This window comes from Manacus vitellinus, unplaced genomic scaffold (assembly GCF_001715985.3).
Source record: "Manacus vitellinus isolate BGI_N305 unplaced genomic scaffold, ASM171598v3 scaffold_5_pilon, whole genome shotgun sequence".
NCBI classification, from domain to species: domain Eukaryota; kingdom Metazoa; phylum Chordata; class Aves; order Passeriformes; family Pipridae; genus Manacus; species Manacus vitellinus.
The window spans coordinates 33,112,421-33,139,978 of record NW_021940682.1 but is presented as its reverse complement, the minus strand read 5'-3'; the positions used below and the strand labels follow the sequence as shown (position 1 = coordinate 33,139,978).

The 27,558-nt window shown below is 37.8% G+C and overlaps 1 protein-coding gene across 8 annotated transcripts in view; it reads right to left on the bottom strand.

Annotated features, from left to right (window-relative positions):
• Positions 1-27,558, bottom strand: part of GRIP1 (glutamate receptor interacting protein 1) — a 221,948-nt gene that overhangs the window by 93,051 nt on the left and 101,339 nt on the right. For all 8 annotated transcript variants that reach the window (XM_029963465.1, XM_008926521.2, XM_018080550.1 and 5 more), the window contains exon 2: positions 16,927-17,007. In XM_029963465.1, coding sequence (XP_029819325.1) covers positions 16,927-17,007 — 81 coding nt within the window. The remainder of the gene's footprint in view (positions 1-16,926; positions 17,008-27,558) is intronic.

Here is a 27,558-nt window from a genome sequence, read left to right as displayed (position 1 = left end):
CCTGAAGTTTAATGTATGCATAATGAACTAATGGCAAAGAGAAATGAAGACAGATTCCTTCTTTTGCATGGACTAGTTTATTAGATAGTCAAACTTGCAGAACAGATCACTGCAGTAAAACAGTAAAATGCACAGCTGCAAGAATGTACCTATGTGATTTCTTTTATCATCTAAATTGCCAGTATATCCTATTGGATTAGCACAGAAACTGGGACGGCACCATATTAGCACCTAGTATTAGCCTGTGGGACAACAGGAATATTTTACATCTTCAGGTCACTTCAAGAAGCTGTTTGCAGATCTTGGCAAAAATCTGAATTTGATATCAGCTTGAGAGGTTTATTCCATCCTGGAGCAGCGTCATTATTATATATCACAGGGAAAAAAAGCTTTCCTCTGTCAAACTCCAAAATATGATGCATGTTTCACAGGGAAGTTTTTTGTCTTTTCTTTCAATGTTTCCCCTTATCCTCCAGAAACTTCAAGTGAAAAGGAAAAAAGACTAGATCTACCTGTTTCTCCAAAATATTAAGACATGCTAATGGTATATTCTGGTTCACCTCTATTTCAAAGACACATCTTGTCTGTTGTGCCTATTACAAGGCCCTTCTATTCTTTCCATGACCAAGAGACTAAGACAGACAGGCGAATGTTTCTGTGAATTGAAGAAATAGTTAAAATCTTCAAATAGACTGAAACAGATAAAGATTCAGCTAAACAGTACTAACTGGAAGCTTCGATGACTTGTTTTAATCACAAGGCAGATTCTCAACAAGGATGCAAACAGGGGAAACTGCTAACACAACTTAAAGTATGGTTGTTGAAAATACGTATTTTAAAGTAAGACTGTGAAAAAGAGCTGTCATTTAATGAAGGCTGTTCTTAAACAAAAGGAAACTGAAGCTTGTGAGCACTTCCTCAGGTTGCTGACTCCATGCAAACAACTCACAAGATGTGACTGTCCCTGTTTCTTTCTCCTCTGCTGCTAAAAGATATACTGCCACTATTTTAAAAGGAAATACTTAAATTTTAAAATATTGAAATACTGAAAAATTTCCAAATATTTAAATTTTAAGCTTACAAAAGTCACTTAAGGAACCTAACAGACCTCTCTCAGTAGAGAGGCCTCAGTGCAGAGATTTCTGTTATCAACTGTAAAATTTGCTAACCAGAACTGAAGGAAAAACTATGGAAAAACTGTGTTTTCACATTTCATATGGTTCCAGTTTGATATAAAACTTCGTCGAGTTATACAAACAACTGCATTCTGAAACATTTTTCCTCTCCAGGTAAACCAATATGTGGGTGTTTTTAAAACAAAACAAACTTCTACTTCCTGTGGCCCATATCTTTTTGCTTTGCTGCTACTGCTTATACCCATTTGCTACCAGCTGTGTGCTGTGCTGTGGGCCCAAAAGCCTGGAAAGGTTGGGGTCCCCACAGCAGAGTAATCCATGTATGGTTCACTTATCCTTCATCATTAGATTTATTAACTACACTAGGTTTAATAAATCCATGTTTTTCAGCTGAGGTCTGCACCACTGGGAAATTTCTATCTGGATCAGACACTAGGCATCTGCAATTGTCATTCATTTCACCTGAGAAGACTGATGGCCAAATCTTTTTCTTTGTATTACTATGCAGTTAAATTGCTTTGAAAAATTGTTATAGGTTTACTCACTTGCCTGTCCCAAGTACGGTATCAGCTGCACCAGCTTGAACTAGCTGGATCCCTTAACTCCCATTTTCAGACACTTTAATGCAAAAAAAGCACCACAATCTAGATTTTAGATATATCAAAAGCTCATTCCCCCTTTTGTTTTTCTCTGTCAGATGAACACTTTGACAGAAAAAACAAACCACCTCATTTGCTTCCCTTTAAACCATTAATTCCTGGGAAATAAATTGAGTAGAAATCTAATTACAGTCTTGAATTTTGCAGCTGTAACTTCCAAAATCTTTGAGGATGTCACTCCAGTCCTCAAAGTGTATCAGATACTGAGATTTAATGGCTTGCTTTTTATAATTTACAGTCTGTTCTATAGCTTAGCATACATATAAAAGATACCATATGCCAACCATGCAGACATGTTTAGCATTTCTGTCATTTTTGTAACACCACTTACCTTAGCATTGTTAATGGGAAGGTATCATACCAGTTTGAATGTACCTTATACAGCCAAGATTTACACCTATAAAGAATATCTGGCATGAGAGGATCTGTTTTTACTTGTAAGTATGCAACAAACAGTTCCTTAAAATGGCCAGAAAGATTAGCATAATGTCTAGGCAAAATTTAGGATTTCCTACAGAGGGCAGGAGATGTTGCTGACAGTATTTAATACAGCACAGAACTGTTTATCTAAACTGGAGAATTCAGAAGAAATATTTCTAGATATGGTTTACCTTAATTGCTCAAATATAGTTTATTCTGAATGTCACCTCGTCCATGATTTTTTTGACTGAAAATAGATGGGAAAGGTGATTTCTGCCTAAACAAAACTATCCAATAAACACACTTGCCATAATTTTTTCTCAGTATTTGTAAAACAAGGTCAACTACTGTATGCTCTGCATAAATGTCTTGCATGTTCCGCCTCCAAAAACCTTTTCTACTTAGGGTAGATCTACATTTAAAAAAAAGTCTCCAATGTTACTATATAACTGTGGATATAATGTCAAACCCTCTCAGGAGAGATGAAGTCATAATGGGTGAAAAAATAAGCAGAAAAATTTTAGACCAATTTGTCAAGCAGAAGAGTGACAGCACTTAACGTGCTGATGTCATTTTACCTACCCTGAAACTTTGCTCATTTAGAAATACTGCAAAATTCATACTTCTGACAAACCCAGCTTCACCAGCAATATTTCCACAAAACACCTAGTTTATACATTTTACAAAATGCCTGTAATAAGAGTGTTTGCTCTGGATTTTCTTTCCCTTCTTGGTTTAACAAAGTCTGCAGCAAGTGACCTTCAGGCAGGTCAGACAGGTCTGCACATTCATCATGCTTTCCTCAGCGAAGACCCAGAGCTTACGATGGAGACAGAGATACCAGCCTAACGTTAGCTGCTATCATCTCATAAGAATATTTGGTATGGGTTTGAGTTTATAATGCTTATTTTTAAGCCACACATGCATTAAAATACAAGATGACCCCCCCCCGGCATCTCGAGAAACCCATGTTTTGACTATTGGTCAACGATATTTTTATAGGGTAGTGGATATATTAAAATGTGCAGTGGATCAGCATAAAAAATTCTCTAATCTCTACTCCAACTTTGTACACAGAGAAAACTAGGACTATAAAATGTATTCATTGCTTGTCCAAAATGCTCTGAGACTCCCAATAGCCTTAACTCAGTCTATGAAAAGCATGCCTTAGCATACATTATAATCCTGTCCAACTATCATCCTAGTTGGCTAGCACATATGCTAGACTGAGTTAAACAGCTTTACTACTATTTTCTGTGGTGTGGCATTAAGTAAGTTAAGCTCCATGACTGTACATATGTTCCCATCCACTATATGATGTCTATTGCCCCAATATTTTTTGTTAGGGGTTAAGGAAAAAGCTCTTGGCTTTTAATGGTCTTATTAGAGTTAGGTATCATCCTCATCATAAAATTGCAGAAGTTCCTTACTAGGCATCTCTTTTTGTAGCTACAAGTTTGTAATGACTTCCAAATACACTTGTTAAACTTTCAATTCCAGGACTAAATCTGAAATCTTTTTGGAAAAGCACTTTTTTTTTACTCCCATGTGAATATGTTCCACATAAGTTATGTAGAAATTATTAATCGTACTGAAGCATTTTCATTCTTTATAGATTTGGTCCATTTTGTTGCAGTCCTAGTACAATGGCAGGATTTCCCTTTATCAGGTTTTACTTCTCATTTCACTTAGAGAAGCAATATTTTGGGGATCAATAGTCACATTGTATTACTAGGTACGATCACTCATCATTTGTCAGTGATATCTAAAATTCAGCTGCAGCATGTCTCTCATTTTTCTACAACAGTGGGTCTTAACAACCTCATAGGTCAATGCTCATTTTCTGTATCATTTATCCAACAAGTATTCAGGGTCACAATGTCATCTAATACGGAAAGAAGGTCTTGGCAGGATCTTGTCTCACAGTTAACTATTAAGTTGGGCTCATTTTGCTTCATTGATAAAATCAATTAGCACTGAACATTGGCACTTGTTCCTGCCTGGATTGATATTCAGAGTGTCCTTCTACCAATGTCTTCTGTGAATAAGAGCACTGAAATCCCCTGATTTTGTCCTTGTTGCTATTTTCCCCAATATTTCCTGTTTTGCTTTCTGTACTCTTTTCAGTTTGTTAATAAATGAGACTTTACTTATTAGAAGGATCCTTCTTTATGTGTTTATTCACACATTAGCAGATTCTCCAAATCATGCAGACATTAAGTGAGAATATCTGCAATTTAGACAAGGACCATAAATCAAAAAAGATGAGTACCTCCATTCTACTAGCCTGTATATCACCTACAAAGTTAAAAAAGTCCCTCACTCTATTGCTGTAAAAGATACGAATGGATGCATGCAACTATATATAAAAAACTACAACAGGTGCCCAGTAAATTAATTATGAAATTAATGTTGCCAGAAAATTATTTGGGAACCCTCCCTGGTGATCAAAACTCTCATTGGCCAGAAGAATTAATGCAAACTGTGAAGATATAAACAGGAGAGTTTAACACAGCAGTACTTAGTCCACCTTTGTGTTTAGTGCTGTCACTCAGATGCTTTATCTCCTTCTTGTGACATGATTCACCAAGATTATTAGTAACAAAATACAGAACAGGAGAGTCACAAAAGAATTTTCAGAATAGTTTAAGAAAAATGCCTGGGAGCAAAGACCCCAGAAGCACTATTTGATTACTTTAACAAAGGGAAGATTAAATGGTGATTTCATAAAGAAGTGACTATAAAGAATGAAGTGAATTTTGATGAAAAACAACTCTTCATTACAAGTGAAGTGAAGCTGAAGCTACACATACTCAAGCCAGAAATAAAAGCAGTGAGGCTACTTAACCACAAAAGGCTGTGATGAGTTTTGTATCACCAGCAACCATAAATAGATTGACTGTCCCTCTAAAATATAATTCAAATACAAGTTGAGATATAAGTAAGTTCCAGGAAGTTGTAAGTTTAGTTTAGATGGTCACCAATGTCTCCTCAGGCCCACAGACGCCACATAAATTCAAAACAAGTACATCAAAACCTGAATGGACAAGCTCTTTGTTCTGCATTTTTAAATAGAAAGGAAACAAAAGCTAGTTTGCAATGATGCTATGATTAACTTGAGGTCTTATGGCTCCTACACAAAACAAACATACCTACCTCTTTTATTCTACGCCATGAGGCACAACTTCATATCTCTGTCTGCCCCATGTACCAAGGATGTGATGAGGAAGACACACAAGCACCAAAATCTCTTTTCCTCTTCTGATTCTATGCTATTAAATGCTATTAAAAGAAATGAAACAACCTTAAAGAACCTGAAAGAATTGAAACAATCTTCTCCCTATCCATATAAAATACTCTAAGCCACTTCATATTGGCAAAAAGGACACATAATTTTGCAAAAAACATAACAATTAGATTTTTATGTAGAAGTCAAGGTTTAGAGTGAAAACAAGACCCACCGAAATGGTTGAAAAGAACAAACTACTATCCACATGTAGGATAGCAAATTTTGGTGTGACAGAGCTGTTATCTTGGTGGGCTATATATTATTTCTTTAATATCTTCATGCCCTGAAATTATAATCACTGCAAAATCTGAAACGGAGATCAAAATAAAAAAACAGATGGAAATCATGCATTAAGTCCTTTAAAGAGGTATTAGAAAACACATTAGGAACATTAAAAACATCAAGTTAATTATGTATAACTGTAAGAGAGAAAGTGCAAAAAAGAAGTGCACTTTATGAAGTGCAAAAAGACTCAAGTAGGCAAATGATAAAAAATTATTCTCAACTTCACAGATCAGCAAACTCTCACATATTAAAGGAACACGCCTAGAATTCGTTTGCTAGTCACATGCTTTGAAAGACAGTAATGCCCTGCTAGGTCAGACTAACACTCCATCCAGTCCTGTTCCATTTTAGAAAGCAAGAAAATGAAGTCCGGTTTAGGGAAAGAAAGAGAACCTGCCTACTTTCTCCAGTCCAGTCCTGCCACAGTTCCCTGACATCCAGTACTGTCACATTAGAGGGTACAATGCTTCTCAGCCTTTGTAATATTTACATATGAAGCTCTTGCCAATTAATTTATTCAGTCCCTTCTGAATCCACTCAGTCTGTATTCACAGACTTACTGTTTGCTATTCCTCTCCAGTGATACTGGACCCATGAGGACTGGCGACTGAATGATGCAGAAATCATTTTTTCTGTTGAATACACATTTTTGTTCCAATACTGGACTGATAACAGTATACATAAGAATGTTTAAATAGATTTCCACTCAGAGAAAAAGATATTGCCTGAAATTTTTGAATACATTTAACTACTTCTGAACAGACTGGGGAACCTGAGCATTCCTTATGGATCATCTTCTCATGCAATATCCATTTTTCTGAAGATACTCTCCTTTCCTCCCCCATGAAAACCCAGCTGTGCTATCCTGTGGAAATGCAGTTGTTTTCAAGAGGTCAATATTAAACTTTAGCTTCTCAGTTGCCTACTGTATTGGTTTGTGTGGCCAGACTTTGGTAGCCAGACTTTGGTAGCCGGGGGGGCTTCTGTGAGAAGTTGCTGAAGCTTCCCCCGTGTCCAGTACAGCCAATGTCATCTGGCTGCAGGACAGACCCACCGCTGGTCAAGGTGAGCCAACCAGGAATGATAGTAACACCTCTGTGATGACATATATAAGAAGGAAAAAAGAGTTACTGAATAGATGAAATTGCAGCCAGAGAAGAGTGGAGTGAGAACATATGAACAACTCTGCAGACACCAAGGTCAGTGCAGAAGGAGGGGTAGGAGGTGCTCCAGGTGCTGGAGCTGAGGTTCCCCTGCAGCCCATGGTGAAGACCATGGTGGAGCAGCTGTGCCCCTGCAGCCCATGGAGGACCATGGGGATGCAGAAATTCACCTGCAGCCCATGGAGGAGAGTGGAGCAGGTGGATATCTAAAGGAGGTTGTGACCCTGCGGGATGCCCATGCTGGAGCAGGGTCCTGGCAGGGACCTGCTGACCTGTGGAGAGAGGAGCCTACACTGGAGCAGGCTTTCTTGGAAAGACTTGTGATCCTGTGGAGACCCACGCTGGAGCAGCCTGTGCCAGAAGGACTACACCTCATAGAAAGGCCACCCAAGTTGCAGTAGTTTGTGAAGAACTGTTGTCTGTGGGATTGACTTACGTTGGAGAACTTAATGGAGGACTGTCACCTGTGGAAGGGACCCCACCCTGGAGCAGAAGAAGGACTCCTCTCTCCGAGCAGTGGCAAAAACAACTTGTGAGGAACTCACCATAACCCCCATTCCCGGTCTCCCTGCACCACTGGGGGAGAGGAGGTAGAACTTGGGAAGGAGGGAGGAGTGGGGGGAAGGCGTTTTTAATATTTATTTTACGTCTCATTATCCCTCTCTGATTTTGTTAAATTTAATTAATATCCCCACTTTGAGATTGTTTTGCCTGTGATGATATTTGCTGAGTGATCTCTCCTCGTCCTTATCTCAACCCCTGAACCCTTCATTATATTTTGTCTCCTCTGACCAGTTGCAGAGGGGAGTGAGAGAATGGCTTTGGTGGGTACCTGGCATCCAGTCAGGGTCAACCCACTATACCTACAACAATAAAGAACCTCTGTTAGTTGTAATGGGCTGCTCTATTCCAAAAGGGACAGTCAAAGTCCAGTTTCACAGCAGAAGAGTTTTACAACTTCTTGTGAAATGCAGTGATTATTGGGATTGATGAGTTTTACGTTCAGCCAGGAATAAATTGTGATCAGCTATGCAATCCCAAGGTTACATATCTCTGTGGTTGTCACCTCTTGATATGACCTTTAATAAGTATATGGCTTTCCTCTCTCTTTCCAAGAGAGAGGGAAATCATGTATTTTTCCCAGCTGGTCCAGTACCTCTTTCAGAGACTGTCTCCATGCTTCTTGTTCAAGCCTAGTCTTAACCAACCTTCTTTGGGTTTTTCCTAGTTTCTCTCTCCTCACATGTCCTCTACAGCATTCTCCATCTTGTAACTGAAGGAGGAGAACAAATTTTTCAAGGAGAATAAATTTTTCAACAGACATCACCAACTTTGATTAAAATGAATGAAATGTACAGTATTGCCTTTAATGCATTTTCTCCCTCTTTTGTAGTAAAAGAAATGAAATTAAATTGTTCTCTATTCTAATCCTTTTCGGTATTGTAAAACACTAGCACATAGGAGACCTGTAAAGAAAATGTTTAAATAAATCGTCAGCAAATCAAACTTGGTGACCTTTGTTCATTTTCTACAAGAGACAAATTTATTTTGGGTTTATCTGTGTATTGATGGCAAAAAGGCACAAAAAAGAGTTAACAATGTTTCAGCTGGTATACCTTGTCCTGTTTGCTCTATCTGTTTTGCTAGAAGAACATTTTAGGAGCACTGGTTAATATCATGTTCTGTTCTGCTCACTGGACCAAAAGCCTTACTATAGAAAGAATAAGAGTAGCACACACAGAGTAATAAATTACGTAATCTAGATGTTTGAATAAGATATAGAAGGCCCGAAGCCAGGATTTTGCAAGCTTGAATTCAGGTCATGTAACAAAGAAAACTGAAGAGGTCAAATCGAGGAAGATATCCATGGCGACCACCAGAGGGATGAAGGCTTGAGGAGAAGACCCCCACAGTGGAAGATCACGCATGCCTGGAAAGACTTGCCCAGAGACTAGCCTGCTTATTAATATGTATGTTAAATGATGTAACCATGTATCTAAAGTGTATAAAATGACTTACTTTTGCACTTTCAGGTGGAACAAGTTTGTCCAGTGTGAGCTGGCTTGTTCCCAATGTTGAATAAACAAATACCTTGCTGCTTAAAGATACAAAAGTCTCCGAGCAGTTAATCATTCCAACGTTTTTCAGCATCAGTATGGAACATGTTTACATGAATGACATACATGAAGTTATTCCAAAAAAGCTATTTTGGTGAGAAGGAGGAATGGCAAGAAAGAAATCTTACTTCTTTCAGTACTAAGTATGAGAAAGCAAATTCAGGAATTTCCAATGGCAATGGAGATGAAAAGACATATAGCTCTGTAGCTGCCTCACAGACCATTTGATAAACCTCCAGCAGGTTAAACAAACACACAGGGAAGCCTGTAAATGATACAGCAACTGCAGCCTCTCATCCGACATGAAAATCAGCAAATGACTTTGCAGATATAATAAACACCTCAAGTGCAGAAAAGCTTACTAGCCTGTAATCTGCATTTCACAGGTCAAAACGCTTACTTCTGCTAGGAAATCACCCAAGATCATTACCATAACAACTGTGACTGCAGAGGTTGCTGCTAATGGATTTCTAAATGCTTAAAGTCTCTTCAGTGGCATTCTGTGCTGATTTTTAAAAGTACACAGTAAAAGTAAGTGTCTATGAGATAAATGCAAATTGAGGAAAAAAAGTGCTTTTGTAGACACATACTTAAATTTCCTAACTCAGCTTTTACTGACATACATTTTATTTTCACATTTTACTTTTGCAATGAATTCTTTTTTCTCACAATGCAAACTATGAAAAAGGTCAGGGATGATTTTAACATGTTTCCTCGGGCAAATCATGCTCTTAATTTGGAAAACCAGTTAGCCAGTAAAGCCTAATATTTTGGTGGAGGCTGAAGCATTAGCTAAAACAGCACTGCATACATGACATCAGAGTGCTTACAAAATCTGAGGGAAGCTGAACTCAAAGGCAAGGCAGGTTTGACTTTTGATGAGGATGGAAAAGGTGACTGAGGTCTGCACAAGTCAGGCAACACTGCTTGAGAAGGTGCCTGCCCTGTAGCATATAATGCAAAGGGGGCTGCTGACATTAGGAGCACTCTGCCAAAACATAATGGGAGTGTTTAAATCTTCTGCTGTTATACTCAACACAGAAGTCTGAAGAAATTGGACCAAGTTAACTGCAAGCATGAGAACAGCTATTTTTGAACACCTACTGTCTTGCCAATGCCATATTAATCACAGAGGAAAATAAAACTGGTTCTGGAGGAGTGTTTGCACACAGGTAAACATCTACCCACTGGGGATGGATCATCCACTGTCACATCTGTCAGTCACTTAAATCTGGCTCAAGTGTTAAGAGCTGAGCTACAGGAATAACCTGGGAGCTGTCTTCCTTCCTAAGCAGTGTCATTTAATGGAACTTATATCTCAGGATTACTTCAGAAGTCTAGTTTCTTTTTTAATCAATGTGGACTTTTTTTTAAACCATTCTATTTCTCTGTATTACTTTCTATATTTCTCCCTTATTTCTGAGTTTGTTTTGTAAAAGAAAAACAATTCACTCCATCTATTCCAGTGTTATGCTATGCAGTACAGAGCTCTTCCTTATTTAAATTGTGGCACAGCACACTCAATACTAAATTCAGTTAATACAATTTTATATTGGCAACTCAAGGACATCAAAACTGGATCACATGTTTTGTCTCTAACTGTAATCCAGACTGGTTTCTGGAATTATATTTACTTTATATAAATATAAACCAATATTTTCTTATTTCTTCACAACCTTTGCTTGTTTTCGGATAGTAATATATTTTTATTTTCAGGATTAAACAGACATTTCTAGATGCTACAAAACCCCCAAAATCATAGTGAAGAAAGTAGAAGGGTCTTTAAAATCCTTCAGCTTCCAGCTAACCCACATTTGAGTTCATTAGTCGTGGACAGTAGACAAACCCCTCAGGACAGCCACATTTGGTGTAGCCTGAGTCAGAATATGAACATTCACTGCACAGCAGGCTGTGGGTCAGGGAGGGGGAAAAAAGGTGTACCTCTGTATTTTTGTAAACAGAGCATGGTACCTGTATATGTTCAGAGCCAAGTATCAAAAGAAAACTGCCCTACTGCTTCCTAATGACATATGCATTGTGTATTTAAACATTTCTGAGCCAGAAAATCCCAGGCTGTTAATTACTGGTTTTATTACAATAATTTAGTATTTCATAACTTCTCCTAGGAATATTTTGTGTCCTAAGCAATTACTGAGGACACTACATCATACAGTAATTACTATTTTAGTATCAGCTCTGTAAATATTATCTTTGCAAAGCATTTTAAACTTCTTTGATTTACTCCCTTCTAGCTCAGTAGTTCAAAATTCAGCCTACCCTAAAATTTGTTTATGTTTGTTTAACATTTTATTTTTGCATTAAAATCCTGTTACCAAACTCCCCCCAAACAAGGCTGCAAAATTGCTACTAATAGCAATCTCAGAGCTTGAATCACTGTAGAGGATGAGCTCAGGGCTGTACATTCCCGCTGTTTTCCATTGAGTTTCATGGCTAGCCCTGTTTTTGAGATCAAACACTGTGCTGAAATTGGAAACCTGTATTATAGCCTGCTTCAAAGAATCAGGTAGTATGGAAAGAAAGTGCAGTATTTACACATGTACAAAGGAACTGAAAAATCTAGTCATTTTAATTTCAGACTTCAAAGTCTTGACAATTTTCCTTCAGAGTACAGTGACCTATTTTAACAACTGACCTGTTAGTACATCCCTGCAGCTGCATATAAAACTTGCAAATGACAAATAATAATAATAATAATAATAATAATAAACCAGTTAGAGAGAAAAAGAGGCTCCTCATGGTGGAGAAAATGTCAAAAGAATGATTTATAACATCTGGGTTTGGTCTTTCCTGCTTGTCTCTGTAAGAGTGGGCATGCACTTCCACCATAAATCCAGACAATTTGCCCATTCAGCAGATCAGTTATCAATGTGGAGTAGAATGTGGCTGAAATGAAACTTGGGAAAGTTCCTGTGGGTCCCAGAGGCAGGCACAGCTGGAGCACAAGGGTTATGTGGGAGGAGAAACATAACATGATGAGGACAAGACTTCAAGGGCCTTTTGCTAGGTGTATTGAGCAGGGCAGAAGGCAGGCAGCTGTGTTATTCTTCTGTCTCAGAGAAAAGGAAACTTCCTCAGTTTAAGGAAATATTTCCACAACATCTCTTTGTTATTTGGTGCCAAAAATTTACTTAGGAAAGAGACAGCTACACAACTGCAATCCTCCTAGCTAAACCAAATCTCTGAATTCACAGATGATTCAAATAACTCTCCTATTATATAGTTCACATAAATAGTTCTGAGCCCTTGACTACTTCAGGCAACAAGACTTTACATGTCTAGAAGTCTGCTGTAGTGCAGATGTTTAAGTCAGTAGATGCCAGAAGTAAAAAGTATGGATTTTTAAAATAGCTTAATTTAATATTAACTAGATTAGGCACAACTTCATTTATTGTGAAAAATAATTTACTTTTGACCCATTTGCAAATTTAACTGAAACTTACTAATTAATTCAACCAACAAAAATCAAACATTGAGAAGCTGAAACATTTAATCTTAAAAAATGGTGGTGTTTTTTACTATTTTTTTAATAACAGTAACTTTTAAGACTCAATAAAAAACACGTCCAGAATTGGACTAAAAACAAAATTATACTTCTGTTGCAGATTTTATGAAATGTTTTGCTTAGTCTCAAATTTATGGTGAGTTATTTTTGCTTCACAAAGGAATTATTTTTATTCTTGTGTGAGGTCATTTCTTTCCCCTCTATCCCCCTAAACAAATAGATGAATGAAGAGAACAACTTGCAGAGCATTAGTGTTGTCTGATTTATCCATGTTGTTAAAACAGATAAGAGGGTATTGGATTTTAGTTTGGAAAGCACGGGAGTAGCTATTCAGCCTGCCCATATTCAGGATAGCACTTAGATCATGCTTATCTTAAAGCAAATGTTAAGGTCTCCTTGACTTCAAAGTGCCTCTTGAACACTGCCATCAGCTCTTGACATTGTATCAGTACCATAGGAACATTTGATGTCCTTTTTAAAGCTGCTGCAGGAAAAAGCAATCCCAGGAGCAACACCTTTGACTCAAGTGCTATTTTCCTAATGCATGCCCTTGGCTGGGCACTGCTTGGACCCTTGGCAAACCAAGCAACCTCAGTCCAGGAAATCAGTGGGAACTACAGCCATCTACATCTAAAGTGAGTATCAAATACTTTATTTTTAAATGACAGACTTTCTAATTGCATCTGTAATTCTGAGGGAAGGGTCTTACCCATGAATTCTGAAACACATTGTTTTCATTTTTGGGCCTTAACACTAGTCCTGCAGGGATAAGTTTCTTGAATGGGGCACAGTAACGTCCCCCTTGGTTTCTGTAAGGGCAGAGTAGTAGTAAGGTTTCATTATATACTGGTCAACAGTCTAAATTTAAATGTTTGGAGGAGAAAACCTGTTTCTGACTTTGCAGGCTGCTTGTCATGATGGCATTACCTTAAGGCTCACTTTTAAATTAAGAAATTCTGACTGTGAAGCTAAGTAATGTTTCAAACAATCATATATATAACTGTAACTAAAGACCTACATATATGCAAAATTAAGTCCAAGTTTCAAACTCCATTATATTAATACATATATTTTGAATTAAATATAATTTCAGCAATTCTATAAATCCTTTTGAAAGGATCTGTTGCTTGTTGATTTTGCACCATGTGAAGCCATGGTAAATATGACATGTAGTCTCATCACATTTCTGTATTTCGAATAAGCAAGTTCTGCTCCAGGGAGATGCTTAATCCATTCTTTCCTTCTGAGGATGAAAAGAATTAAACTCAGTGCACTGATCTCACAGTATGTGTTCATTTCACTTTAATTATAAAATTACTATTTCAACATTTTTTCCTGTAAAATAAACTGAGCCTGAGCTCCATGAGCTCCATGAGCTCCATGAGCCTGAGCTACATTACTTCTCTGTGCACTCAGTCATTGCTCATCAATACTGCGCTTTCAATACAGTTTCGCATGGAAAGATAAAAACCACCTCTTGGGGTTTACAGTTGGTATAGCAGTTTCAGGTCTCACAGCAACAAAAGCTTCACTTTTTGATGGCTGGCCAAAAGGATGGAGCAGTGGAGTCCTTTAAAGTGAATTCAAATGTCACGAGAAGGAACTTTAACCAGACACAGGGAGATGCCGTGATCTCATACCAAGCTGGAAGATTTACAGCACACATCCTGTATATATATTTTCACTAGTGTTTTTTCCACAGATTGTTCAAACCTGTGCAAGCTCTGCATAAAATCAATTACCTTGCTAAAATCCAGAAGTTTTCTCTTGGTTGATTCAACAGGCAGAGCATTTCCTGGAAATAGGACATCTGCTGTCCACATCTAAGGAATGACAGAGCATCAAGTGGAATAGACAGCTATACTGTCAAAGATACTTCCATGCTTCAAGCTTAAAAACCCAGCAGTTCAGGAATGTGATGTTTTATCAGGCATACCATCTGGGTGGAATAGAAATGAATACTTTCCATACAGGGTAAGCTCTCCATGGAAGGATTACTGACAGTAACTCCAGCTGACATGTTTCCATCCAGGTCCAGAAGAATTTATTAGGTTCATTGCATCATACCTTTCAATTCAAAAGCTATTTGGAGCTGACCTACATACTGCCAGAACTGTGATCCTGCTCCCAAGCAAAAGCAACTGTACTACTTGTGGCCTCATACTAGTTAATACAACTAGTACACCTCCTATTGCCAAACCGAGCCGGCTAGCTGGGATGCTTCTGCATCTATGTCAAGACTAATCCATAATGTGAATAAAATGTCTGCAGGCAAGCAAGAATAGAAGCTATTTACAAGGTGGTATCTTACATATAAAATGTAGAGTCAAATTTTCTCAGCATCCAAGTGATATAAATTTTTACAGGTTATTTTCAGAAACTTCAGTCAACTCCTAAATCTTCAAGTTAATTCTCAAAATACTACTTAGTTTTGCAAAGCCATTTATGTATTCAAACCCACAACATCCACTGTGTTATAATGAGAATTTGTCAGGACATGAAAAAGTTTTAATTTTTATTTCTTTAAATATCCAACCAGCTCAAGCTCATTTATCCTTTGGAGCTCCTAAGGTCTAGAGATGCAACAAGGCATTCAGATGAATGTCAACACCATATTAAAAGCTGAAGAACATACATAAGCTTAGACAGTTTTTTTCAGAACACCTGAAATACAGTAAAGCACATCTCAGCATTATCTCTCTGAATAAACTCTGACTAATAGTAAAAATTCATCTGCAATGCTCTCAGAAACTCCAGAATATACCATAATATTGTAAAAAAAGCAAAATAAATGGTCATTAGCCATGAAGACTACTCAACACCTAAAATTCCTAATCTTACCAAATGTTCTAAAGAAAAATTGTACTGGTTCAGTTTTCATCAAAACTTCTCTTTAAAGAACAGTAGTGAAAATCATCAGTAGTTCTCAAAATGTCATGTGAAACCACAAACTTCTGTCTGTACTCAGATATTAGCATATATGTTTTCCAAAATACAGTAACTACACCATAAAGAATAATTACTAAGTTTACAGAAAAAAAAAAATCAAAAGATTGAACACTTCCAAGGTCATAAATATTACTGACCTATGAGCTAAAGCATTACTCAAAAAGGTACCAGGTTCTAATTCACTCTGAAGAACAATGAATATTGATTTGTATTGACTTGGATTAGAAAAAAACTTGGTTGATGTTGTATAATTAAATATTTTCTCATAACAATAACTGGACAGTGGAGACTGTAGTCACGTCATTTCACAGTGGTTATGATATGCATGATTCTACTATAAAATAAAAATCTTTAATTCACTAGGATGTTTTCAACAATGAACAAAAATGTTCATTATAACCAACAGTCAATCAGCCAGCTTGGTCTCTCTCACACATAGAAACATGCAGACAAAGCATTCACAAAACATACTTTGGCTGTTCACAATAGCTATTGGGATGAGATCTGAGCCGAGCAGTGATAAAGGTCTGAGCTCCTTCCCCCATCCACAGACACCCTGTAAGTTGTGTGTCTTTGTTCAACAATAAGGCCAAGGAGCGCAGGTAGTGTTAACATTAGTCATTAAGTCATGACCTTACAGTTTCTGATTTCTATTGCAATGCATCTTCCCTTCAAGTCAGAGGTTACTGTGCTTGAGGTGAGACTGGCAACATCAGTAATTCCACCTGTGTGCAACCCTTCTCAGTGTTCGTTTGTTTTCATTAAAAGTTCTGCAAAATATTACTTGAATTGAAAATCCCTTTAGATTTCTGCACAACATGCATATAAAGCTTGTTTTCCATGGGCATACTTTGCAGACTTGTTTGAAGTAAATAAAAGAGACAGAGGTTCAAAGATCACTTATTTTAACCATTTATCTAATGGTCCAGCTTTGTGCAATGTGACAACACAAAAGACAAGGATGGGCATAGGTGTGGCAGAAAAGTTCATGAAGACGAGAACCCTGGCAGAGTGCTGCCCTGTTAGATTTCTGAGCCTGGCCAATCAGTAGTAGAAAATATGGGCCAATCTCCCTACACAATCGAAACCAGATATCAAAGAACAGATTTCATAGGGCCTGAAAATACATGGGTCTCTGATGAAAAGGTTGTTGTGCTCAATGTCTCAAATCTGCTGCAAAAGACAGATACAGGGATGTTCTTCACAGCAAAAGCTTGAGGTAACCTAATTGTGGGAACATCTTACAGCTCCTATGGAACCTTCTTTATAAAGTTGCTTGGTAGCAACTGTAATTCATTTGCTTTTTATAACTAATTGAATTTTGATTAGTATCACCTTGTTGTTCAAAACAAGTTAGATGTTATAAAAAGCAAAGCAAGTCTTACCTGGAATACTCTGTCTCCTCACAGACAGTGCTCCATCAGGTGCCTTTGCCTGGTTTGCAGATTTTGTGTAAGGACTCTCATCTAAACAGAAACAAGCAACATTTCCAGTTACTGTTAAATATAATGTTAAAAACAACATAATTTTTACCCAAATACTGTGTGAACTAGCAATGCAGATCACAAGAGCTGCTGTGAGCAGGATGGGTATTTTTGAATGCTGACTCAATGCTCAATGCCATGTTTAGACTCAATGACAAAGGCTCTGAATAGGAGAGCTGAAAAAGATGTGCTAAAACTGAAATTGGAGATAATACATATTGATGATAGGCCTGATGTACATAGGCCTTTTCAGTTATAACATAATGATAGAAATTTCCCTTTTCTCATGTTAAGAAGGTTCACATGCCAAGGACTTGAGTGAGAGAGGTACTATCCCCGTTCAGGAGTGAAAGGCTTCCAGAAGGTTTTGAATATTCTGGCTGTAAAGATGCACTCCTTTTCCTTTGGGATCTGTTAGTGGGTGGTTCCTTTTCTGTTGTAATGATTGATTGGGGAAAACATCAGAAAGCTGTTGCCAAATAGGCCAGGCACATTTGTGCCTAAAGATCACCACTGTAACTGTTTGTGTCTAAATAGGAAGCTATGTGGAACACCTACTGATCAACTTCAGTGCATAAAAGACCACTAACGATGGAATAAGCAGATGAGTCATCAATTAGAGACAGCATTAGGCAGAAAGTGAGTCACTTCTTCATCCCTCTTAAGAGCAGGACGACCACAGGGAAAAAAATTAACTATATCATAGCTTTGAAAAGAACAAGCTATAAGTGCAAGACAGAAATGTGAATAAAAGAGAAGATATAGTATTATGCATTTTATTATTTCAATCAAACAAAAGTAATCAGAAGAAATTAGGCTTCTGTCTTGCTTTCCCTTTAATTGAGTGCTCAAAGACTTTAAAGTGTCATCAAATCCTTCTGTTGGCATATTTTCCTTCAGCTTGCAAAGGACCGATGCGTTTACAGCATGTGCAAAAATACCTGCTTAAATACTGATCAACGAGCAGAGGAATCAAAGATTACATTATCTAATATAGCATCCTCAGATCAAGTAGAACCATATAAACTTTCTGGAGAATCAGTTTTTCTTTTCAGATGACACTCTTGGCATTATGATCCTTCTTTGCCAATTGCGCTCTTTACATCTTGCAAGGTCTCAAACTCCTTTAGAAACTTGCATCAAAGACAGCAGTCCATTTTTATACCAGTGAGATAAGGGTTTGCTCAGCATAATTTAATTTACATCCAGGTCTCAAAGAAGTGACTGGAAGAGCTGGTTAGCTTTTAATCCCAGAACTCTTGTAATGAACTCTGCTACTGTTAGGCAGATGCAACAATAAAAAAGCTTAAATAAATAACCAAAAACCCCCCAGACCCCTAAAAAACCACACCAAAACAAAAACCACACACACATACACACACACACAAAAACCCCCAAACCAAACCAAAACAGGTTTGTAGTCATGAACCTTGGCGAAAATGCAGCAAGTAGTGAGGAACACATATTGATAAAATATCTCACCAGCCAATATAATTGTTCTTTCTACAGTAAAATGAACTCCCATTGCTTTAGGATACAGTGTTACAAGAGGAAAGGTAACAGGTTTGACTATACTGCAAGCTAGTACAAACTCCAAGAAAATAAGGTTGCCAGCTGCAGAAAATCTAGAGAAGCACTGGAAAAATATCAACACAGATGCAGGTACACAATTAAAGAAGAAGGTATGTAAAGCCCTAGCCTTCTATTTGAAGAAAGTGGAAAAGCTAATATCATTGCATATGCAGAATACACATCCCCTCATTAAAGAAAAAAAAAATACAATAAGAATGAACTAAGGCTTCTGAAGGAAGTACCATTATTTTCTTTCTTTCACAGAAGAGGCACCACTGAACTCAAACTCAAGACAACACTCAAGACAAAGAAATTGAGCTCATCAATAACATGTGGCTTATATGTCCCATCCATTATTACTTAGTTGCAGGTGCTGACTGTGATAGTAGATAGTGTGAGACACATTTTTCTATTAAAAAGTGGGCAGGAAACATAATACAATTTCTCAAGAATCAATTCATAGTGATGACTTCTGGGCCCTATTTGAATATATGCCCTATCTATGAAACATATGTCAATTTACAGAACAAAACAGTCCTATCCTAGTCAGACTTTTTACATACAAATTATTTTCATTACATTGGAGAGATATGAAAAAAGGAAAGAAGAAAAAAGGAAAGAAGAATTTTCACTGCTACATCTTTTTCATTGAAGCTTTGTCACTGAGCAAATGAGTACCTCAGCTCCACTCTCATGCTGAAAGATATTTTCCCAATATTGCACTGAACTGGGAGTACTTGCGGTTATCTTGAGTTCAGAACACAGCACAAGCCTGCAAGTCTTTCTGCTCAACAACAACCAACGAGGGGAGAGGAGTGCACATTCAAATACTTACTAGGGAGCCTGAGCAAAAATTCTAGTGTTTTCTACACAACAACCGGCAGATATGAAAGTCAACTGAGACTGCACAGGTAAACTAGTATTTTAATTGAAGCCTATTAACATCAAAAATTCATCAGATGCTTATATGGGTTAGGTACTGTGGGCATGTAATTGTGTTACTATTCTTAATCTGTCCACAAATTTTCATAGCAAAACAACAGGCCCAAAAAGTTGCTTCATAAACTTCTGAACCCCTGTTAGTCTAAAATGTGCCCAATTATTATCGGGAAAGAACAATGAGCCATTGTATCATCGGTGGCCTGGAAAGGGGTTCCCAGAACTGCAAGGAATTTTCTTCCAATGCCCATTTAACAGTAAAACCACACTGCAACATAACTAGAAGTCAGTGTAAAGGATTCCCAGAAGCAAAGGAAAACAAATATAACCAACTGGAGAAAGAATGCTTATTGAACCTTACTGAGATGCTTAATTGAGACAGGAAAGTAATATAAAGACCAGACAGATACAAAAACAGACACAGTAACTAAAAACCGTGATAACCCTGAAATGTCATGATGTCATTCATGCTGCCCAAAAAGGGAGTCTGTTTGTACACATTAACAAAGCTGTGTGGCCACATGAATTTATTATCAAATCATGATTTCTTGATGCCCTCATCCACTCTATAGTTATCAGAGAGGGCCGTAAAACATGCAAAAATGTCTCACGACAGCAGTGCCTAGGGGGGAATTTGTATGAGTGTTTTGTTATTACCAGCTTCCCCTTCTACAGCACTGACAGACTTGGAGATGAAACCCAGTTGAGCAAGCCAACACACTGAAAAAGGAAAGGAGCAGATGGGTATGAAGCATTCTCCCTGCAAACAGAAGACAGGCAAAATTGTGATGTATTTTAAGAAGCCACACATACAAAGCAGAGGGAGAAAGAGGCTAGCTTCAGAAGCATCAATCTCAGCTGGTTACATGCCTAGTACTAACATATCATCAGCACGGAGCAAGCCACAGCCCATAAAGAATTCACAGGCCAAACTGTGTCAACCTGGAGTACACAAACACCTTCACCTGGAACACACAGCCACAAACCCTGCTGCTCGGAGCAGCTCTTGCCCACTTCTGAAGGAATCGCACCACAGGTGACCACATTCCCTACAGTAGAACTGTCTTAGCTAAACCTGTAAACTCATACAGCTGCATTTCTTACATCACTGGCTTTCTTTTCCCCTTGTAATCTCCTCTGGCTAAGAAATTAGACAACCCAGGGTAGACAATTTCTAGCAAGTCAGTAGGTCATATAAAGGTGACTGCTATGCCAGCAGGTCTCTTTATTCAGTGACTACAGGAAACCAAACCTCTTACCCTGTTAACTGGCAGGGGTCATTCCCTACCCCCAAATTCATACTTTGCATGTTTCTTAAAGTTGTAAATGTGCAATAGTGAACCAGATGTACATTGTGTTAATTCACTTCTTCCTGGCAGAAAACAATGATCATTTAAGAGGTGACACCTTGCAGATTACTGAGATTCTCAACCAGCAAAGCAAAATGACCTTCTTGACTTCTCCTTTTACTTGTCCTCATGAAACAGCCCCAAACACCAGTAACAGTAGCTTGCACATCATCCTTTCAATGCCCTGCAAACAATTCTTCTCATTAAAGACTGCAAAGATAATAATCAAGTGGACAAGCAAGTACTGCTACTGCTTACAGCTATTACTGTAGGCTTATTGCCTTTAGCTATTGCTTCTGAGGTAGATAAACAGCTTTTTGCACTTCCCTGACTATTTTTAACCTGGTGGCATCTCTATACTGTAACTGAACGATTTATTCTTTGAGTTAGAAACCATGTTGTGACCCATTTATATCATTCTGCATTGCTCTTACTATGGGGCAAGCCCCTGTCCAAAACTAAGGGGTCTATAGACTGCAAAAAACAAACAGTAATGTAACCCTATAAAGATTATACACTGGACAATGTGTACAAATACATATGAAGTGCTTGGTACTGTGTCAGCAAAATGACCATATGAAATATTTAGATCCTTACTGTATTCAGTTTAATATCCTTTGAAGGATACCAACTGGGGGCACATAACAGGGAATAAAAGGAAAGCCTAAAGATGCTTCCTCAACAGCCAAGTCTAGACACTGAACATTTCAGGCAGCTTATGGCCACTGAACCATTTCTATGTCTCTCTTGGGGGTTGTAAAAGCTATTGACATGAGGATGTTGTTTTCAGATGTGGTAAAGCCTAAGGGCACTCCCTCCTTCAGGTCTTAAGAACAAGTTCTTCTTCACTGCTGTTGCCACATGTCCATGCGATGGACTACTGAACCCAGTAAATGTGTCCAAATCCTGTGCAGCACCAGGTGGCCCCAGAAGATGACTAAGCACAGCTGCAGTCCTGTTGGATAAGAAGGGGAAGCTTCTTCCCACCCCATTGGGAACAGCTGCTGAACAACTCAGAGGCTGCCACTTTGCCCTTCCTACATGGAGAGGAAATGTGAAGATGCTTCACTGTCGTACCTTTGCCTCCCACACAATTGCTCATCCTCAGCTCTGTATCACCACTTGTACCTGCTTCTTTGCTGCAAAACTTGCATTCCTCTGGGAATGCAGAAAATGACATGCCATCAAATTTGTAAGCAAGAAATTTCAAACACAGGGGAATTTTCTAATATTGAGGAGCTTGAAAGCAATATTAAATTTTTTCAACAGTAGATATGAAAGTATTAGGAGGGAGAACAGTTTCCATCTTTCAGTTTTTCATTCTCATTCTTCTTCAAGCTTTACTTAATGCTTCATGACAGGATAAGCTATTCTTTGGCCAAGGAAGAACTGAATTTAAACCATTTTAGAGTATAACCATGCAGGTCCTAAGCAGACTTCAGAATCCAAGGAAGTAAAATCTGAGGTGTTCCTCCAATGTTCCCCACTGTGAAGAATCTCCAACTAATATAAGTCTCAAGACTCCACAAGGAAGCACCTTACATCTTCAGCTGGCTAACCTCCAGCTGTCTCAGTGCATGGGAAGAGTAAGGTCGACTCTATGTGTTGTTGCTTACACCACTTGGGATAGCATGTACCTCAGATAAGTAGTGAATCACATATCTGTACAGAGGTAGAGATTGACAACAAAACAAATTGTCAAGAGGATGATTACAACAGAGAGAACATCATCTCCAAGATTAGTTTCTAAAAAAAATAAAAGCACCAGAGTCACAGTTATTACTTGAGTTATTACTTCAGGCATTTGTAGATCTGTAATATTCCATTCACTGAAATTTGCTGCTGCTTAAATTTATGAAGAAGAATATTTTTCACTAAAAGCAACAGATTTTTATGAATCCTGCCAGTGCACCACAAAATATCATAGCTTCTCATACTTCCTATATCTGAAACTTATCCTGAATTTTATCTTAAATGGCATAAGGCTCAGCATTATCTAAAAGCATATTTTTTTGCACAGTATCATACTAGTGACAGTTGGGAAATTCTAAGCTACAGCATTATTGGTTATCTCCACTGCTTGCAGCTGGAGGCTTTCACAGATAAAAATAAACACTTATCACTGATGCCTGTGGTTTACAGAAGCTCTGAAGTTGATGAAGGCTTATGAAGAGTCTTGGTAGGACCATATCTGCAGCAACTTACTCTCTTCTAAACTCATACCTTTCTGTTAAAAATCTTCTATTCTTTAAGGAAGCTGAAATTGTTATTGGAGCAGGGACTTGAACTCCACTCTCACATTCACAGGGAGTAACCAAACTCCCAGCTACACAATCATTGAGTCTTGCTTGCTTGCTCTGATCAACGTTTAGGTAAGTCATACAAAGTAAAATGCATTAAAATTATTTCCTCTACAATCAATTCCAAGCTCTGCACTGTATCAAACAGAAGAGGGAATTTCTATTCAAGATCACCTGTGCACTCCTGTGAGCAGTCCAGCCACTACAAAGTCACCAGGACCATGCTAGAAAAGTACTTCTGCATAAGCTCATCTTCTAAATTCCAGTTATTTGTTCTAGTAAAAATGCCTAAACGTTTTCATTGAAGTGTTACAAATTCTGAAAAATATAATTTTTGGTTTGATCTACAGCAATGGGACGGAAAAAACACTGAGAAGGGAGTTGAAGTTTGGCTATGACACTGCCCCACAGCTTTCATCTGAGAGGACTCCTGTTAAAGCTGGTGGAAAAATCTTTCTCCCTGAACTTAAAGACTAAATAATTCTGAGTGAGAAATGACTAAATAACTCTGAATGTTTATGCAATATCCTGATCCGCGTGACCAATATTAGTCACAATCAGTAGATATCAACACAACTTAACTGAATCTGTAACAGTTGCAAATAAATTATAACAAGAATACTACTACCCAGACCCTTTTTTAAAAGCTTATAAAGGTAAATGGAAGTTCTAAAACTGCCAAGTTTTACAAATGAAATTATTGAATACACTTGAATTGATAAATGACATTGAAATTTGCTGGGAAGGAGTGCATTGTGGGAATTTTACTTTGGCTGTTGATGAGAGATTTGGCAGAAATGCTTTTAGTCTGGCCTAACTTTTATCCTTAGTAACTGTTATTGACAACAGTAATGAAAAAAATATATCAGAGAATGTATTTTTCCAGGGAAAGGAGGATTTTTTTAAATGAGATTTGCTTTTAAATAATGCAAAAGTCTAGAGAAAAATTAACATCCTGAAACATTCATGGTTACTACAATGTCACCACAGCTGTGTCAGTGTGTAACAGACTATAAATTGTTGAAAAAAAGATACAAAATTGTCCTAGGTTTTTTCACCAGATGTATAATGTACACATTATGAACATATATGCTTTATGAAACAACAAAATGTCAACAATTTGCTCTGCCCATATGCTAACCCCTTCAGATGTGTTATGGGAGCTCCAGTCATGAAAGCAAGCATTAATTTCTCCTACTGGTGCAGAGGAATAACAATTTTTTGAGTTTGTTTAGACCTACGGCTTCAATACTGCCAATGAGACTTCATTTTTGAAATGGCAGTGCTGCTCTTCAAAGTAGTGCTTAGAAATATCTAAAATTTCCTAAGCTCTGCATGTAAAGTAGTCATTAATGAACTAGGTTCCAAGTAGGACAAATATGAATGTATTTAATCTTAATCCTTTCTTATCAAATCCCATGCTCAGTGCTCTCCAGCAGTCTTTATTAAGAAAACAGAGGGTTTCAAATGCTTCCATAAGTAACATTTGTTGGTGTGTGTGACATGGAAAAATTATGAGAAGGAAGAGTTAGAATAGCTCCTCTGGTAATTTGCTTTCCTACATTTAACAGACGTGTCCTCTGGTTTTCTTAGAAACTTAATTTTAACAGTTATAGCACCAATGAATAACTGTGTTGTCTCTCTAAAGTGAAAATTTATTCAATTTTATTATACTTTATGTAAATTTAATTCTCTTTTTTCCAAATTATATGGTTACTTATTACAGCAGCAGCTCAGTTTTAATCTAGAAGCAAGGGAAGTGGGGTACTGTAATTATGCATCTGTGAATCCATTTCCTATTGATATTTACAATACCTCAGCAAGCTTGACTGTTTGAAAAATGATCTGAACGTCCTCCAAGTTTGCTTGTCCAAAGTTAATTTCCTAACCCTGTGCTCAGGCACCTGAATGGAAATGCCTGGTTTCCTAAATGGTTAAGTATGTTGATCTCCTCCCAAAGCTGCTTTGCTCATGAAAATGCAGAACTTTCCAAGACCATTTAAAACATGCAAGATCTGCAGAAAGCTCAAAAACATGTATCAAGAGATATTAGCATATGGTGAAATTCACTTCAGTGGATTATCTAATTTAGAAGTAATCCTATTTAAATAATACCCCAACCACAAACTACTTCAAATCTGATAAATATGTCTTTTTGTTTATACAGCATCAAGCATTAAGCATGAATTCCATAAAACAGAACTGTCACTGAATTGTTACATAATTTTAGAATTCAAAGTGAGTTTCACTCTGTCTTGAGCTTCTGTTTACTGTTTATGGAAATAATATAGGTATCACATAAGTGAAATGTGTAAGGCTTAACCAGAGCAGGTAGAAACTAAAGAAGCAGGGAGAGTGAAGAAGCTTGATGAAAATGGGAATGTAAACTATTTTCTTCTCTGAGACAGTTGGGGGTTGTTCTGTACCTACAACTTCTGCAGAAAACCTTATTCTAGAAGGTGGGGCTATAAGGCTTTTCATTTAAAAGGAAATTCCTAAGTGATACAGACATCATTGACAGGAAATATTTCCAGATATTCCAAGCCACACTTTTTGTTCTGAACACCCTAGTCCACAGGAAAGTTGTTGTCCTTCTTGTATGTGTCTTTAGGAACACCATACTGCTCTGAGGTACTGCTGCATGCTGGCATTGGATGAAAGTGCCATACATAAGCTTTTTGGGGAAAAAATATATAAACCCATGTTTTCTTTATATTACATTTGTTTACATTAATTCAATTACCTTGTTTAACACTGGTAAACGCTAAATCAGCATCCCTCAAGAATGTTTGAGCCAATATTGACAGATGTACTTCAATGTCAACATGATAAAACTTCCAACAAGGCTCCTGGAGAACATAGTGGTGCAAAGGAACGAGACCTGAGCCAAGGCAGAGGCTGAGGGACAGAAAACTAGATGACATTAATGTCATACCTCATAGAAAAATACCTTTATGAATAGATATTTACTTTAAAAATGCATCAATTACCTTAGTAGTACCTTTTAATCTCTACCCTTGATTCAGCTACCCCTTCCAGACAGGCTGGGAAGGCAGAGACAGCTGATCAGGGGAAACAGGGTCAAGCCATATCCTGTGGCTCTGGGACAATGACCTCAAGCTAAGCCATGCTCCTGACTGTAGTGGCTGCCCACCATTGTGCCCCCTTGGGACAGAAGGCAATTGGCTTCCTGGTGGACAGCATTTCACTGTATGTTAACGAAACATGATGTGTGGTATGATCTGCTATTACATTAGTGGTTAAAATGCAACAGGAGAAATACATGCTGGTCACCTGAGCTGTGCATATCCTGCATGGCACCTTCACTGTACCAGCAAATCTTAACTGTAATGTTTTTGTGCATCAATTGTGTTTGTGCTTCTTCAGCCCAATCTCATGGGAGGTTTTCCCTACAGTCTGACACTTGAAAATTAGGGAGCAGAAGAGAGGAAGATACCTACCATCTTCCACCTGTGCAGACCACAACACAAAGGAGATCAGGAACATCTGCCCAGACTGCTGGCATTACCATTGTCAGGGACTGGAGGAAGAGAAGATGTCAACTAGGAACTTTTCTACTGCATGCTAGGGAAAGCAGAACCTAGTTGCATGTGTGCTGGGGGAAGGCAATCATAAAGGTTAATAGCTGAGACAGTGAGACTGTCATTCAATTTACATAAAAAATAAGTAAAATATGTTAAAATGTTTAGAAAACAGGTGTTCAGTTTGCTTCAGGAAAAATAAGAATAATCAGAGTCACAACACAATCTTCAAAGACAAGAAATTAGGAACGATAATTTTTTCTTTAGGTTAGTTATCCCGCCTTGACTCCAGTGCTGTATTAATGTATTTGCAGTAAATTATATAATGTATTTTTCAGCCTACTTCTGTCTGTAAGTGTCTCTAGTGATGACATCTTCATTGCCTTCCTTTGGAAGCTGCTCCACAGAATGCATCAGATCTCACAGTTGACAAATAGTTCCCTCCATCAGTCTGCAATTTTCTTTCCTTCCATTAACTGTCATTCTATTACTCCTAATAACATTCTTCCCCTCTTCAGAAGATCTCAAAAAAAATATATGTCATGTACATAGCTCATTCCAGAAATCACACAGATTACTGAGCCTACTGCTTTAGGCTAGGATCCTACCAGTTCTTCTTACTGGGCATGACAGCACAAACACTGGTTGATCTTGTCACTGAAACACAGTGTACACACTGACTAGGATATTCATTTGGTGGAGTATCCATTTGATTTTAAAGCACAAGTTTAACTCAAGTGTGGACAACACTAAGAGTAAAGTACACTTTTGCATCTTAGTAATGTATAAATTTACAGCATTATACTCATCCTTTTTAATCCCACCAACAAG